Source organism: Salvelinus namaycush, chromosome 26 (assembly GCF_016432855.1).
Source record: "Salvelinus namaycush isolate Seneca chromosome 26, SaNama_1.0, whole genome shotgun sequence".
Taxonomy (NCBI): Eukaryota; Metazoa; Chordata; class Actinopteri; order Salmoniformes; family Salmonidae; genus Salvelinus; species Salvelinus namaycush.
This window is the reverse complement of record NC_052332.1, coordinates 35,748,432-35,764,965: the sequence shown is the minus strand read 5'-3', so window position 1 is coordinate 35,764,965 and position 16,534 is coordinate 35,748,432. Positions and strand designations below refer to the sequence as shown.

Below are 16,534 nucleotides of genomic sequence, written 5' to 3'. Positions count from 1 at the left end.
CACAAACCAGAGACACACACCCCACTCAATGTCCCTCACACATTAGATTCACTCAGTGAAAAACAATAACCCAGAGAAAAAAGCCCTTGGGAGGTTGTGTTGTGTGCTCCATGGAGTTGATCTAGATATCTTTCTCAGATATATTTATTTATTTCATTAAAAAAATAAACTGTTTTCGCTTTGTCATTATGGGATATTGTGTGTAGATTGATGAGAACAAAATGTATTTAATCCATTTTAGAATAAGACTGTAACAATTTCATCTCATTTTAGAGGCTGTAACAAAACAAAATGTGGAAAAGGAAAGGGGTCTGAATACTTTCTGAATGCACTGTATCTTTCTCAGGGCCACCATGAACACAGCTCCAGTCCAGCTGGTTCCCAGCAGACTGCCAACATGAACACAGCTCCAGTCCAGCTGGTTCCCAGCAGACTGCCAACATGAACACAGCTCCAGTCCAGCTGGTTCCCAGCAGACAGCCACCATGAACACAGCTCCAGTCCAGCTGGTTCCCAGCAGACTGCCAACATGAACACAGCTCCAGTCCAGCTGGTTCCCAGCAGACTGCCAACATGAACACAGCTCCAGTCCAGCTGGTTCCCAGCAGACTGCCAACATGAACACAGCTCCAGTCCAGCTGGTTCCCAGCAGACTGCCAACATGAACACAGCTCCAGTCCAGCTGGTTCCCAGCAGACTGCCACCATGAACACAGCTCCAGTCCAGCTGGTTCCCAGCAGACTGCCAACATGAACACAGCTCCAGTCCAGCTGGTTCCCAGCAGACTGCCAACATGAACACAGCTCCAGTCCAGCTGGTTCCCAGCAGACTGCCAACATGAACACAGCTCCAGTCCAGCTGGTTCCCAGCAGACTGCCAACATGAACACAGCTCCAGTCCAGCTGGTTCCCAGCAGACTGCCAACATGAACACAGCTCCAGTCCAGCTGGTTCCCAGCAGACTGCCAACATGAACACAGCTCCAGTCCAGCTGGTTCCCAGCAGACTGCCAACATGAACACAGCTCCAGTCCAGCTGGTTCCCAGCAGACTGCCACCATGAACACAGCTCCAGTCCAGCTGGTTCCCAGCAGACTGCCAACATGAACACAGCTCCAGTCCAGCTGGTTCCCAGCAGACTGCCACCATGAACACAGCTCCATTCCAGCTGGTTCCCAGCAGACTGCCAACATGAACACAGCTCCAGTCCAGCTGGTTCCCAGCAGACTGCCAACATGAACACAGCTCCAGTCCAGCTGGTTCCCAGCAGACTGCCAACATGAACACAGCTCCAGTCCAGCTGGTTCCCAGCAGACTGCCAACATGAACACAGCTCCAGTCCAGCTGGTTCCCAGCAGACTGCCAACATGAACACAGCTCCAGTCCAGCTGGTTCCCAGCAGACTGCCACCATGAACACAGCTCCAGCCCAGCTGGTTCCCAGCAGACTGCCAACATGAACACAGCTCCAGTCCAGCTGGTTCCCAGAAGACTGCCACCATGAACACAGCTCCAGTCCAGCTGGTTCCCAGCAGACTGCCAACATGAACACAGCTCCAGTCCAGCTGGTTCCCAGCAGACTGCCACCATGAACACAGCTCCAGTCCAGCTGGTTCCCAGCAGACTGCCACCATGAACACAGCTCCAGTCCAGTTTGTTCCCAGCAGGACTGAGGCAAAGACATTAGCATGGATCTGTCGGTCAGGTATCACAAGGCTCTTTCTCAGGACATCAAGGTCCAGAATTATCAAGATTCCTAAGTCAATGTGGGTCTCGCCAGTGTTGATTTTCAAGTCCCAAGGAGAATGTCCACTGTACTCTCAAACATACATGACACACTGTATCAAACATGTCAGTTAATGGTCCAGCATTGAGACTGCTCTGGACACCAGTAATGTGGTGGAAAAGAACACGATGAAAGAAAGCTACCTATCAGTGGTGAGACCTGTCTTTGGTTACCCCTGTAACATTTCTCCTGTCACCACACTGAGGTTCTAGAGGTTCCAAACAGACGTATCGCTATGAAGTCAATCAAAACACAGTAAAGCATTAGAGGCTAGATTCAACATTGCCCATTGAAGGATTGAGAATGAGAGTGAATCTGGAGGACAGAGCTGCACAGAAAAGGAAAAAAATGCAGACTCAAGACTGATGGGAAGATGACACACTTGCGCGTGCGTTGCTTGTGTTTAGAGGGAGTTTGTCATACAATCTTTAGAAACAATCTGAAAAAGAACTGAATGCATGATTGTATCCCTCTTTTAATCAATATTTTTCTTGGAATGACTTTAAGCTGAAATTGTCTAGAAAGTGCAATGTATCCACCGTTCGCCTTTTTCCCCATTCAGTTTCATTATAATACATCTTTCAAACATCAACGAATTTCTGAAATGTTTCCCATTGCATTTTAACAATAATTTGTTCTAAAATAAATGGATGTATTTTGTACAGTTTGTATGCCTCAGCATATTTGGATCAGCTGTAAAACCCAGTCTCAGCATCACAACAATCAATACATTTAAACACACAGTATACAGTATAGATAGATACTTATGTACATGAACACACATAACATGCATAAAATGTATCACTCTTTACCCTCCTTAGGAAAGACCCAGACCAGAGCCAAGTACTGTTTCTTCACACAGAGGAGGCTAATGTCCTCTGGATGGAAATACATGAAGATGTTGCATCACAGATGTTTATATGTGTAGTCAAGTATTCATTTTTAGTAACATGCAGCAATGTCTTTTGTTCATCATTAGATATTTCCGATGACAAAACAGTCATTAGACATTATAGCCTAGCCCTAGTTTAATGCATATACAGTACTTTATACTGAAACTGTAGGTGGTCAAACTACACATTGAACAGTGTGTGCTCTTGGCTTGGACAACAAGTCTAGAGGTGCATGACTTATTTGACCCATGGTACAGTATGAATGGACTATTTACAACAGAGATAGGGAAAGAGTGACAGAGAGAGTTCAATTTAAAACGGAATCATTTTCAGTTTAAAAAATAAAAGCGGTTGTATGATTTACCATCCAGCGGGACCCAAAGTAAAAATAGACAGTATAAAGTCATGTGAAAAGTGCTACCTAAGAAGATGGATAGTTAGTGATGATTGAAAAAGAAACAGAGATGTCGGGGTGGAAAGAGGCTCACTGTCACTCCTCTAGCGCCCCCGTGAGGGTGTCAACACAGCTGCTGTCGGTGTCAGAGGCCAAGGTCTGCTCAGTGGACATTGAGGAGAAGTCACTCGTAGAGGACGACTGGGAAGCTGTAGCACTGTGGTTCACCACTTCATCTACAGCACAGAGAGAGAGAAAGACAGTGAGAGAGAGAAAGACAGTGAGAGAGAGAGAAATACAGTGAGAGAGAGAGAGACAGTGAGAGAGAGAAAGACAGTGAGGGAGAGAGAAAGACAGTGAGGCAGAGAGAAAGACAGTGAGAGAGAAAGAAAGACAGTGAGAGAGAGAAAGACAGTGAGGGAGAGAGAAAGACAGTGAGGGAGAGAGAAAGACAGTGAGAGAGAGAAAGACAGTGAGGGAGAGTTAGACAGTGAGAGAAAGACAGTGAGGGAAAGAGAAAGACAGTGAGAGAGAGAAAGACAGTGAGAGAGAGAACGACAATGAGAGAGAGAGAAAGACAGTGAGAGAGAGAGAAAGACAGTGAGAGAGAGAGAAAGACAGTGAGAGAGAGAGAAAGACAGTGAGAGAGGGAGAAAGACAGTGAGAGGGAGAAAGACAGTGAGAAAGAGAGAGAGACAGTGAGAGAGAGAGAAAGACAGTGAGAGAGAGAGAGAGAGAGAGAGAGAGAGAGAGAGAGAGAGAGAGAGAGAGAGAGAGAGAGAGAGAGAGAGAGAGAGAGAGAGAGAGAAAGACAGACAGAGAGAAAGAAAGAGAACGAGAGAGAGAGAGATAAGGGCCCATGAAGTGATACACAGTATGACATCATCAAAACATATGAGAGTGTGACTCACACCCTGACCTTCTCTTGAGAACAAAAACATTTGTCTTCATTTTTGGGCTTAGAGAAAGTGAGTAAGGATTATGAGGACCGAGATGATCTCACCAACAGTGAACATCAGGGAAGGTATACTGTAAATGTCATTTCTAAAGCCCCTCAGCAACAGACAGTGCATGTGTCAGAAGCACACAGTATCCATGGTCATTCACCTGCACAGTCCTCCTTTATTACTCCATTCTGGTTCCTCTCCTCCCAGTCCATCAACTCGTCATAGATCAGCTCTGGAAGAAATTAAAGGAAAGGTGTCCTTGACTCACAGTGATAGAAGGAAGGCTATGGGCTGACTGAAGAAAGGCTATGGGCTGACTGAAGGAAAGCTATGGGCTGACTGACGGAAGGCTATGGGCTGACTATGGGCTGACTGAAGGAAGGCTATGGGCTGACTGACGGAAGGCTATGGGCTGACTATGGGCTGACTGAAGGAAGGCTATGGGCTGACTGAAGGAAAGCTATGGGCTGACTATGGGCTGACTGAAGGAAGGCTATGGGCTGACTGAAGGAAGGCTATGGGCTGACTGAAGGAAAGCTATGGGCTGACTATGGGCTGACTGAAGGAAGGCTATGGGCTGACTGAAGGAAGGCTATGGGCTGACTGAAGGAAAGCTATGGGCTGACTGACGGAAGGCTATGGGCTGACTATGGGCTGACTGAAGGAAGGCTATGGGCTGACTGAAGGAAAGCTATGGGCTGACTATGGGCTGACTGAAGGAAGGCTATGGGCTGACTGACGGAAGGCTATGGGCTGACTATGGGCTGACTGAAGGAAGGCTATGGGCTGACTGAAGGAAGGCTATGGGCTGACTGAAGGAAGGCTATGGGCTGACTATGGGCTGACTGAAGGCTGGCCACGAGCTAGGCAGACTATGGGCTGACTGAAGGAAGGCTATGGGTTGACGGAAGGCAGGCTATGGGCTGACGGAAGGCAGGCTATGGGCTGACGGAAGGCAGGCTATGGGCTGACGGAAGGCAGGCTATGGGCTAACGGAAGGCAGGCTATGGGCTGATGGAAGGCAGGCTATGGGTTGACGGATGCAGGCTATGGGCTGACGGAGGGCAGGCTATGGACTGACTGAAGGCAGGCCATGAGCTATGCAGGCTATGGGCTGACTGAAGGAATGCTATGGGCTGACTGAAGGCAGACTATGGGCTGACTGAAGGCAGGCCATGAGCTATGCAGGCTATGGGCTGACTGAAGGAAAGCTATGGGCTGACTGAAGGCAGGCTATGGGCTGACTGAAGGCTGGCCATGAGCTAAGCAGGCTATGGGCTGACTGAAGGAAGGCTATGGGCTGACTGAAGGCAGGCTATGGGCTGACTGAAGGAAGGCTATGGGCTGACTGAAGGAAGGCTATGGGCTGACTGAAGGCTGGCCATGAGCTATGCAGGCTATGGGCTGACTGAAGGCTGGCCATGAGCTATGCAGGCTATGGGCTGACTGAAGGCAGGCTATGGGCTGACTGAAGGCAGGCTATGGGCTGACTGAAGGCAGACTATGGGCTGAAGGAAGGCAGCCTATTGGCTCACTGAAGGCAGGCCATGGGCTAGGCAGGCTATGGGCTATGCAGGCTATGGGCTGACTGAAGGAAGGCTATGGGCTGACTGAAGGCAGGCTATGGGCTGACTGAAGGCAGGCTATGGTCTGATGGATGCAGGCTATGGGCTGACGGAAGGCAGGCTATGGATTGATGGAAGGCAGGCTATGGGCTGCAGGAAGGCAGGCTATGGGCTGATGGAAGGCAGGCTATGGGCTGACGGAAGGCAGGCCATGAGCTATGCAGGCTATGGGCTGACTGAAGGAAGGCTATGGGCTGACTGAAGGCTGGCCATGAGCTATGCAGGCTATGGGCTGACTGAAGGCAGGCCATGGGCTAGGCAGGCTATGGGCTATGCAGGCTATGGGCTGACTGAAGGAAGGCTATGGGCTGACTGAAGGCAGGCTATGGGCTGATGGAAGGGAGGCTATGGGTTGACGGATGCAGGCTATGGGCTGACTGAAGGCTGGCCATGAGCTATGCAGGCTATGGGCTGACTGAAGGAAGGATATGGGCTGACTGAAGGCTGGCCATGAGCTATGCAGGCTATGGGCTGACTGAAGGAAGGCTATGGGCTGACTGAAGGCTGGCCATGAGCTATGCAGGCTATGGGCTGACTGAAGGAAGGCTATGGGCTGACTGTAGGCAGGCTATGGGCTGACTGAAGGAAGGCTATGGGCTGACTGAAGGCTGGCCATGAGCTATGCAGGCTATGGGCTGACTGAAGGAAGGCTATGGGCTGACTGTAGGCAGGCTATGGGCTGACTGAAGGAAGGCTATGGGCTGACTGAAGGAAGGCTATGGGCTGACTGAAGGCAGACTATGGGCTGAAGGAAGGCAGGCTATGGGCTCACTGAAGGCAGGCCATGGGCTAGGCAGGCTATGGGATAGGCAGGCTATGGGCTGACTGAAGGAAGCCTATGGGCTGACTGAAGGCAGGCTATGGGCTGACGGATGCAGGCCATGGGCTGACGGAAGGCAGGCTATGGATTGATGGAAGGCAGGCTATGGGCTGACTGACGGCTGGCCATGCGCTACGCAGGCTATGGGCTGACTGAAGGAAGGCTATGGGCTGACTGAAGGCAGACTATGGGCTGACTGAAGGCTGGCCATGAGCTATGCAGGCTATGGGCTGACTGAAGGCAGGCTATGGGCTCACTGAAGGCAGGCTATGGGCTGACTGACGGCTGGCCATGCGCTACGCAGGCTATGGGCTGACTGAAGGAAGGCTATGGGCTGACTGAAGGCAGACTATGGGCTGACTGAAGGCTGGCCATGAGCTATGCAGGCTATGGGCTGACTGAAGGCAGGCTATGGGCTCACTGAAGGCAGGCTATGGGCTGACTGAAGGCTGGCCATGAGCTATGCCGGCTATGGGCTGACGGAAGGCAGGCTATGGACTGACGGAAGGCAGGCTATGGGCTGATGGAAGGCAGGCTATGGACTGACGGAAGGCAGGCTATGGGCTGATGGAAGGCAGGCTATGGACTGACGGAAGGCAGGCTATGGGCTGATGGAAGGCAGGCTACGGATTGATGGAAGGCAGGCTATGGGCTGATGGAAGGCAGGCTACGGATTGATGGAAGGCAGGCTATGGGCTGATGGAAGGCAGGCTATGGGCTGATGGAAGGCAGGCTATGGACTGATGGAAGGCAGGCTATGGGCTGATGGAAGGCAGGCTACGGATTGATGTAAGGCAGGCTATGGGCTGATGGAAGGCAGGCTATGGGCTGATGGAAGGCAGGCTATGGACTGATGGAAGGCAGGCTACGGGCTGATGGAAGGCAGGCTATGGGCTGACAAAACATAAACACATAAACCATCCTTGTACAGAGAGGTAGCAGAAGCTCTATAATGGCTGTGGGGGAAGGGACAGTAAGGTAAAATACAAACAAAACAGTTGTCATACCTTTCCACTGTTCAATGCTGTGTTCTCGCTCCTCCAGCTGTTTATCAGATATCTGTGGTGGTGGCTATAGACGTCATCACAGCATACACAGACAGTTATAGACAGTTGGCTCGTGTGAGCCCAAATGAGTGTTACAAGTTGACACAAACAGAGGGACAGAAAATCTATTTGTACTTGTCACATGCTTCATAAACTACAGGTGTAGACTAACAGTGAAATGCTTCCCAACAAAGCAGAGAACTTTTTCATTTTTAAAATAATAGAAAAATATCAAATTATAACACAAGGAATAAATACACAATGAGTAATGATAACTTGTCTATATACACGGGGTAACAGTACAGAGTCGATGTGCAGGGGTACAAGGTAATTGAGGTAGATATGTACATATAGGTAGGGATAAAGTGACTAGACAACAGGATAGATAATCAACAGTAACAGCAGCGTATGTGATGAGTCAAAGTGTTAGTGCAAAGAGGGTCAATACAGATAGTTAAATAGTTAACCAATACTATTTATCAGTCTTATGGCTTTGGGGTAAAAGCTGTTTAGGGTCCTGTTGATTCCCGACTTGGTCCATCGGTACCGCTTGCTGTGTGGTAGCAGAGGGAACAGTCTATGACTTGGGTGGCTGGAGTCTTTTACCATTTTTATGGCCTTCCTCTGACACTGCCTGGTATAGAAGTCTTAGATGGCAGGTAACTCTACACACTACCCTCTGTTGCGCCTTCCGGTCAGATGTCAAGCAGTTGCCATACCAAGCTATGATGCAGTCAGTCAAGATACTCTCAATGGTAGAGCTGTATAACATTTTGAGGATCTGAGCACCCATGCCAAATCTTTTCAGTCTCCTGAAGGGGAAGAGGCATTGTCGTGCCCTCTTCATGACTGTGTTGGTGTGAGTGGACCATGATAATATCCTTAGTGATGTGGACACCGAGAAACTTGAAGCTCTCGACCTGCTCCACTGCTTGGCCATCCATCCCTGTAGTCCACGATCATCTCTTTTGTCTTGCTGACATTGAGGGAGGAGTTGTTGTCCTGACACCACACTGCCTCAAATCGGCTACGGAGAGCGTGATCACACAGTCAGCAGGTGCTCTCATGCATGGTTCAGTGTTGCTAGCCTCGTAGCAAGCATAGAAGGTATTTAGCTCGTCACTGGACAGCTCGCAACTGGGTTTCCCTTTGTAATCTGTGATAGTTTGCAAGCCATGCCACATCCGACGGGCATCAGAGCCGGTGTAGTAGGATTCGATCTTGGTCCTGTATTGACGCTTTGCCCGTTTGATGGTTTGTTGGAGGGCATTGCGGGATTTCTTATAAGCTTCCAGATTAGTGTCCTGCTCCTTGAAAGCGGCAGCTCTAGCCTTTAGCTCAATCAGGATGTCGCCTGTAATCCATGGCTTCTGGTTGGGACATATACATACGGTCACAATGTCGTCGATGCCATTAGATGAATCACGGAACATATTCCAATCTGTTGTAGCGAAACACTCCTGTAGCTTAGCATCCGCTTCATTTATGGAGTAAAGGTCATCTAGAGGTTTTTTTTGCCTCTAGTTGCACAGGTGACATGCTGGTAGAACGGATTTCAGTTTTCCTGCATTAAAGAGGACACTAGGAGAGCCGCCTCTGGGTGAGCATTTTATTGTTTGCTTATGGCTCTATACAGCTTGTTGAGTGCGGTCTTACTGCCAGCATCGGTTTGTGGTCGTAAATAGACAGCCAGGAAAAAATATACAGTTGAAGTCGGAAGTTTACATACACTTAGGTTGGAGTCATTAAACCTTGTTTTTCAACCACTCCACAAATGTCTTGTTAACAAACTATAGTTTTGGCAAGTCGGTTAGGACCTCTAGTTTGTGCATGACACAAGTAATTTTTCTTACAATTGTTTACAGACAGATTATTTCACTTATAATTCACTGTATCACAATCCCAGTGGGTCAGAAGTTTACATTGACTGTGCCTTTGAACAGCTTGAAAAATTCCAGAAAATTATGTCATGGCTTTAGAAGCTGCTGATAGGCTAATTGACATAATTTGAGTCAATTGGAGGTGTACCTGTGGATATATTTCAAGGCCTACCTTCAAACTTAGTGACTCTTTGCTTGACATCATGGGAAAATCAAAATAAATCAGCCAAGACCTCCACAAGTCTGGTTCATCCTTGGCAATTTCCAAACGCCTGAAGGTACCATATTCATCTGTACAAACAATAGTACGCAAGTATAAACACCATGGGACCACGCAGCCGTCGTACCGCTCAGGAAGGAGACGCGCTGTGTCTCTTAGAGATAAACGTACTTTGGTGCGAAAAGTGCAAATCAATCCCAGAACAACAGCAAAGGACCTTGTGAAGATGCTGGAGGAAACAGGTACAAAAGTATCTATATCCACAGTAAAACGAGTCCTATATCGACATGACCTGAAAGGCTGCTCCAAAACCGCCATAAAAAAGCCAGACTACGGTTTGCAACTGCACATGGGGATAAAGATCGTACTTTTTGGAGAAATGTCCTCTGGTCTGATGAAACAAAAATATAACTGTTTGGCCATAATGACCATCGTTATGTTTGGAGGAAAAAGGGGGACGCTTGCAAGCCGAAGAACACCATCCCAACCATGAAGCACGGGGGTGGCAGCATCATGTTGTGGGGGTGCTTTGCTGCAGGAGGGACTGCTGCACTTCACAAAATAGATGGCATCATGAGGCAGGAAAATTATGTGGATATATTGAAGCAACATCTCAAGACATCAGTCAGGAAGTTAAAGCTTGGTTGCAAATGGGTCTTCCAAATGGACAATGACCCCAAGCATACTTCCAACGTTGTGGCAAAATGGCTTAAGGACAACAAAGTCAAGGTATTGGAGTGGCCATCACAAAGCCCTGACCTCAATCCCATAGAAAATTTGTGGGCAGAACTGAAAAAGCATGTGCGAGCAAGGAGGCCTACAAACCTGACTCAGTTACACCAGCTCTGTCAGGAGGAATGGGCCAAAATTCACCCAACTTATTGTGGGAAGCTTGTGGAACGCTACCCAATACGTTTGACCAAAGTTAAACAATTTAAAGGCAATGCTACCAAATACTAATTGTGTGTATGTAAACTTTTTACCCACTGGGAATGTGATGAAAGAAATAAAATCTGAAATAAATCATTTTCTCTATTCTGACATTTCACATTCTTAAAATAAAGTGGTTTACCGAATGTTTACTAGGATTAAATGTCAGGAATTGTGAAAATCTGAGTTGAAATGTATTTGGCTAAGGTGTATGTAAACTTCCGACTTCAACTGTAGATGAAAGCGCTCTTGGTAAATAGTATGGTCAACAGTTTATCATTAGGTATTCTAACTCAGGCAAGCAGAATCTTGAGACTTCCTTAATATTAGATATGGCACACCAGCTGTTGTTAACAAAGAGACACACACCACCTCCCCTGAGCTGTCTGTCCTGCAGATGTATAAAAAAAACAGCTAGATTTATAATTAATATGTCCTTGTTCAGCCACTACTCGGGGAAACATAGGATATTACAGTTCTTCAGATCACATTGATAGGATATTACAGTTCTTCAGATCGCATTGATAGGATATAACAGTTCTTCAGGTCACGTTGCTAGGATAGTCTCTCACTCTCTCAATATTTAAACGTTTCATTGATGAGCACTTCCTATCTTATATGCTTCTGACTGAAGTATGTTGATATGCGCTGTAGCTCAGATGGTAAAGCAAGGCTCTTGCCAAGCCAGGATAGTGGGTTTGATTCCTGGGACCACCCATAACAAATATATGACTGCATGATTGTTTGTTAAATGCCTTATCTTATTATTATATTACAGTCAGACTCACCGCATCAGCCTCTCCTGGGTCGTACCACATGTGGATGTAGGGGTGATCCAGGGCATCCTCCACTGAAATACGGCTCTCTGGGTCAATCACCAGCATCTTGGAAAGCAGGTCCCGTGCTTGACTGGCTGCAGCGATAACAAGGCAGAAGATATGTCTGTCTGTCAACATATTTCAGTCAGAAGCATATCAGATAGGAAGGTGCTAAACAATAGAGAGAGAGAGAGAGAGAGAGAGAGAGAGAGAGAGAGAGAGAGAGAGAGAGAGAGAGAGAGAGAGAGAGAGAGAGAGAGAGAGAGAGAGAGAGAGAGAGAGAGAGAGAGAGAGAGAGAGAGAGAGAGAGAGAGAGAGAGAGAGAGAGAGAGAGAGAGAGAGAGAATGTATGTAGACATCTATAGGTGGTATAAGTCTTACTCTTGAGTTGATCCTGCTCTGTCTCTGCCGGGAAGGCCCAGTCAGGGAAGAGTTGAGAGAAGCTGACCCCTGGGTACTGGGGCTTGTTCATCACATAGTTCCTCACAGTCTCCATCAAACGGTTCATAAACTCCATGGGGGGCGTGCCCAAAACCTCAATCACCTTGTTCCACTGGTCAATGTCTGATACGGAGCTAGTTCAGGACACATATACAAACTAATGCATAAACACCTAGTAATACCTCAGGGGGAGGTTCAGAAACATAGGAAATGGGATATTGATTATTGCACGATACACAGCAGTAGCAAGAGGCTTTAGCAATTAGGATCCAGACTTTTCGAGTTAGTACGGACCATCAATTCATCAATGTGAATGAAATGCCTGTATGCTAAGGAAGTAGCTAGCTGATGATGTTGTTTCAATTGAATGTGGGAAAGAACATCCTGACATGCCTGACCTTGCCATGCGGAAGTCAACCTGGCAGACACATTATACAATGTCTCTAAAAGTGAACCAAATAGAGTTTAAACACACAGACACAATGGTAATATTATAGATGTAAAGACAGCATATAGGGAGACATAGATCGACTGGGTAAGGATACGATCCGTGCCCTGGAATATAACGCTGCCCTTCACCATCTCTCCCATGATGCATCCCACTGACCAGATGTCCACTTGGAGGAAAACAAACATAGAGGTTACACACACATCACACACATTCATCTCACACAGCACCATAACCAGTCATATGTGGATCCTTGCTGCTGGTAAAAGTAGAACAGCCATAGATGGGCAACAGTGCAAGATGGACATTTATAATCAAGTAACTAATAGTGTTTTATCCTGTTGGTGAGATTGAGAATAGAAGGTAATATCCTTGAGCATTTCTTACCATTCTCTTTATACTTCATGCCCAGGATGACCTCTGGTGCTCTGTAGTATCGGGTCACAACGTAAGGGGTCATCATGAAGTTAGTGCAGGCTGTTCTGGCCAGCCCAAAGTCCAGGATCTTCAGAGTACAGTCAGACTTTACCACTATGTTACTGGGCTTCAGGTCCTGGAGGAGATACAAACAAAGTTGATAAATTGATGGTGATGATGATGATGGTTATGATGCTTGTGGTGATGATGGTCATGATGATGATGGTTATCAAATCAAATCAAAGTTTATTTGTCACGTACGCTGAATACAACAGGTGTAGACCTTACAGTGAAATGCTTACTTACAGGCTCTAACCAATAGTGCAAAAAAGGTATTTGGTGAACAATAGGTAGGTAAAGAAATAAAACAACAGTAAAAAGACAGGCTATATACAGTAGCGAGGCTATAAAAGTAGTGAGCCTACATACAGACACCGGTTAGTCAGGCTGATTGAGGTAGTATGTAGATGTAGATATGGTTAAAGTGACTATGCATATATGATGAACAGAGAGTAGCAGTAGCGTGACAGAGGGGTTGGCGGGTGGTAGGTGGTGGGACACAATGCAGATAGCCCGGTGGTGATGATGGTAATGATGGTGGTGGTGATGATGGTCATGATGATGATGGTTATGATGATGATGGTTATGATGGTGGTGATGATGATGGTTATGATGGTGGTTGTGATGATAGTTACGATGGTGGTGATAATGATGATGGTTACGATGGTGGTGATGATGGTCATGATGATGATGGTTATGATGGTGGTTGTGATGATAGTTACGATGGTGGTGATAATGATGATGGTTACGATGGTGGTGATGATAATGATGGTTACAATGGTGGTGGTGATGATGGTTACAATGGTGGTGACGATGATGGTTATGATGGTGGTGATGATGATGGTGGTTATGATGCTGGTGGTGATGATGGTATGATGGTGGTGGTGATGATGGTTATGATGATGATGGCCATGATGATGGTCATGATCATGATGGTTATGATGGTGGTGGTGATGATGGTCATGATAATGATGGTTATGATGATGGTCATGATCATGATGGTTATGATGGTGGTGGTGATGATGGTTATGATAATGGTGGTGATGATGGTTACGATGGTGGTGATAATGATGATGGTTACGATGGTGGTGGTGATGATGGTTACAATGGTGGTGATGATGATGGTTATGATGGTGGTGATGATGATGGTGGTTATGATGCTGGTGGTGATGATGGTATGATGGTGGTGATGATGATGGTTATGATGGTGGTGATGATGATGGTGGTGATGATGATGATGGTTACAATGGTGGTGATGATGATGGTTATGATGGTAGTGCTGATGATGGTGATGGTTATGATGGTGGTGGTGATGGTGGTGATAATGATGATGGTGGTGATAATGATGTTATAATGGTGGTGATGATGATGGTGGTTATGATGATGATGGTGATGATGATGGTGGGGGTTATGATGGTGGTGATGATGATGGGGATGGTGGTGATGATGATGGTTATGATGGTGGTGGTGATGATGGTTATGATGGTGGTGATGATGATGGTGATGATGGTAGTGATGATGATGATGGTGGTGATGATGGTGATGGTTATGATGGTTACGATGGTGATGGTTATGATGGTGGTGGTGGTGATGGCAGTGGTGTTGATGGTGAAGGTAATGATTGTGATGATGATGGTTATGATGGTGGTGACGATAGTGGTGATGATGATGGTGGTGATGATGGTCACAATGGTGATGGTTACGATGGTGATGGTTATGATGGTGGTGGTGGTGATGGCAGTGGTGTTGATGGTGAAGGTAATGATTGTGATGATGATGGTTATGATGGTGGTGACGATAGTGGTGATGATGGTGGTGGTGATGATGATGATGGTGGTGATGATGATGGTCACAATGGTGATGATGTTATGATGGTGATGGTTACGATGGTGATGGTTATGATGGTGGTGGTAGTGATGGCAGTGGTGGTGATGGTGAAGGTAATGATTGTGATGCTAATGGTTATGATGGTGGTGACGATAGTGGTGAAGATGGTGGTGATGATGATGATGGTGGTGATGATCATGGTTATGGTGGTGGTGATGATGATGATTACGATGGTGGTGATGATGATGGTTACAATGGTGGTTATGATGGTGGTGATGATGGTAGTGCTGATGATGATGGTGGTGATGATGGTGGTTATGATGGTAGTGCTGATGATGATTGATGGTAGTGCTGATGGTGGTTATGATGGTGGTGGTGATAATGGTGGTTATGATGGTAGTGCTGATGATGATTGATGGTAGTGCTGATGGTGGTTATGATGGTGGTGGTGATGATGGTTATGATGGTAGTGCTGATGGTGGTTATGATGGTGGTGATGATGGTGATGATGATGGTGATAATGGTGATGGTTATGATGGTGGTGGTGATGGTGGTTATGATGGTAGTGCTGATGATGATGATGATGGTGATAATGGTGATGGTTATGATGGTGGTGGTAATGGTGGTGATGATGATGATGATGGTGGTGATGGTATTATAATGGTGGTGATGACGATGGTGGTTATGATGGTTATGATGATGATGGTGATGATGGTGGGGGTTATGATGGTGGTGATGAAGATGGTGATGGTTATGGTGGTGATGATGATGGTTATGATGGTGGTGGTGATGATGGTTATGATGGTGGTGATGATGATGGATATGATGGTAGTGGTGATGATGATGATGGTGATGGTTACGATGGTGGTGACGATAATGGTGATGATGATGGTCACGATGGTGATGATGATGTTATGATGGTGGTGATGATAGTGGTGATGACGATGGTGTTGATGGTGATGGTTATGATGGTGGTGATGATAGTGGTGATGACGATGGTGTTGATGGTGATGGTTATGATGGTGGTGATGATGGTCATGATGATGATGGTTATGATGGTGGTGGTGGTAATGATGGTTTTGATGCCAATGATGGTTATTATGGTGGTGGTGATGGTTACGGTGGTGATGATGGTGGAGGTGATTATGGTGATTATGATGGTAGGGAGGCGCTCCGCACTGCTAAAGCTAACTCTCTCTCCTCTGCTCTCATCCTTCTAGACCTATCGGCTGCCTTTGATACTGTGAACCATCAGATCCTCCTCTCCACCCTCTCCGAGTTGGGCATCTCCGGCGCGGCCCACGCTTGGATTGCGTCCTAACTGACAGGTCGCTCCTGCCAGGTGGCGTGGCGAGAATCTGTCTCCGCACCACGTGCTCTCACCACTGGTGTCCCCCAGGGCTCTGTTCTAGGCCCTCTCCTATTCTCGCTATACACCAAGTCACTTGGCTCTGACATAACCTCACATGGTCTCTCCTATCATTGCTATGCAGACGACACACAATTAATCTTCTCCTTTCCCCCTTCTGATAACCAGGTGGCGAATCGCATCTCTGCATGTCTGGCAGACATATCAGTGTGGATGACGGATCACCACCTCAAGCTGAACCTCGGCAAGACGGAGCTGCTCTTCCTCCCGGGGAAGGACTGCCCGTTCCATGATCTCGCCATCACGGTTGACAACTCCATTGTGTCCTCCTCCCAGAGCGCTAAGAACCTTGGCGTGATCCTGGACAACACCCTGTCGTTCTCAACTAACATCAAGGCGGTGGCCCGTTCCTGTAGGTTCATGCTCTACAACATTCGCAGAGTACGACCCTGCCTCACACAGGAAGCGGCGCAGGTCCTAATCCAGGCACTTGTCATCTCCCGTCTGGATTACTGCAACTCGCTGTTGGCTGGGCTCCCTGCCTGTGCCATTAAACCCCTACAACTCATCCAGAACACCGCAGCCCGTCTGGTGTTCAACCTTCCCAAGTTCTCTC

The 16,534-nt window shown here is 47.1% G+C and overlaps 1 protein-coding gene across 2 annotated transcripts in view; it reads right to left on the bottom strand.

The window, feature by feature from the left end:
• Positions 1-2,324: 2,324 nt before the first annotated feature.
• The window catches only part of LOC120021529 (mitogen-activated protein kinase 9-like), a 29,330-nt gene continuing 15,120 nt past the window's right edge, over positions 2,325-16,534 (bottom strand). For both annotated transcript variants that reach the window (XM_038965319.1, XM_038965320.1), the window contains 7 exons: positions 12,633-12,798; positions 12,343-12,414; positions 11,738-11,920; positions 11,327-11,451; positions 7,470-7,533; positions 4,178-4,249; positions 2,325-3,306 (listed from right to left, as the gene is read on the bottom strand). In XM_038965319.1, coding sequence (XP_038821247.1) covers positions 3,167-3,306; positions 4,178-4,249; positions 7,470-7,533; positions 11,327-11,451; positions 11,738-11,920; positions 12,343-12,414; positions 12,633-12,798 — 822 coding nt within the window. In that variant the 3' untranslated portion in view covers positions 2,325-3,166. The remainder of the gene's footprint in view (positions 3,307-4,177; positions 4,250-7,469; positions 7,534-11,326; positions 11,452-11,737; positions 11,921-12,342; positions 12,415-12,632; positions 12,799-16,534) is intronic.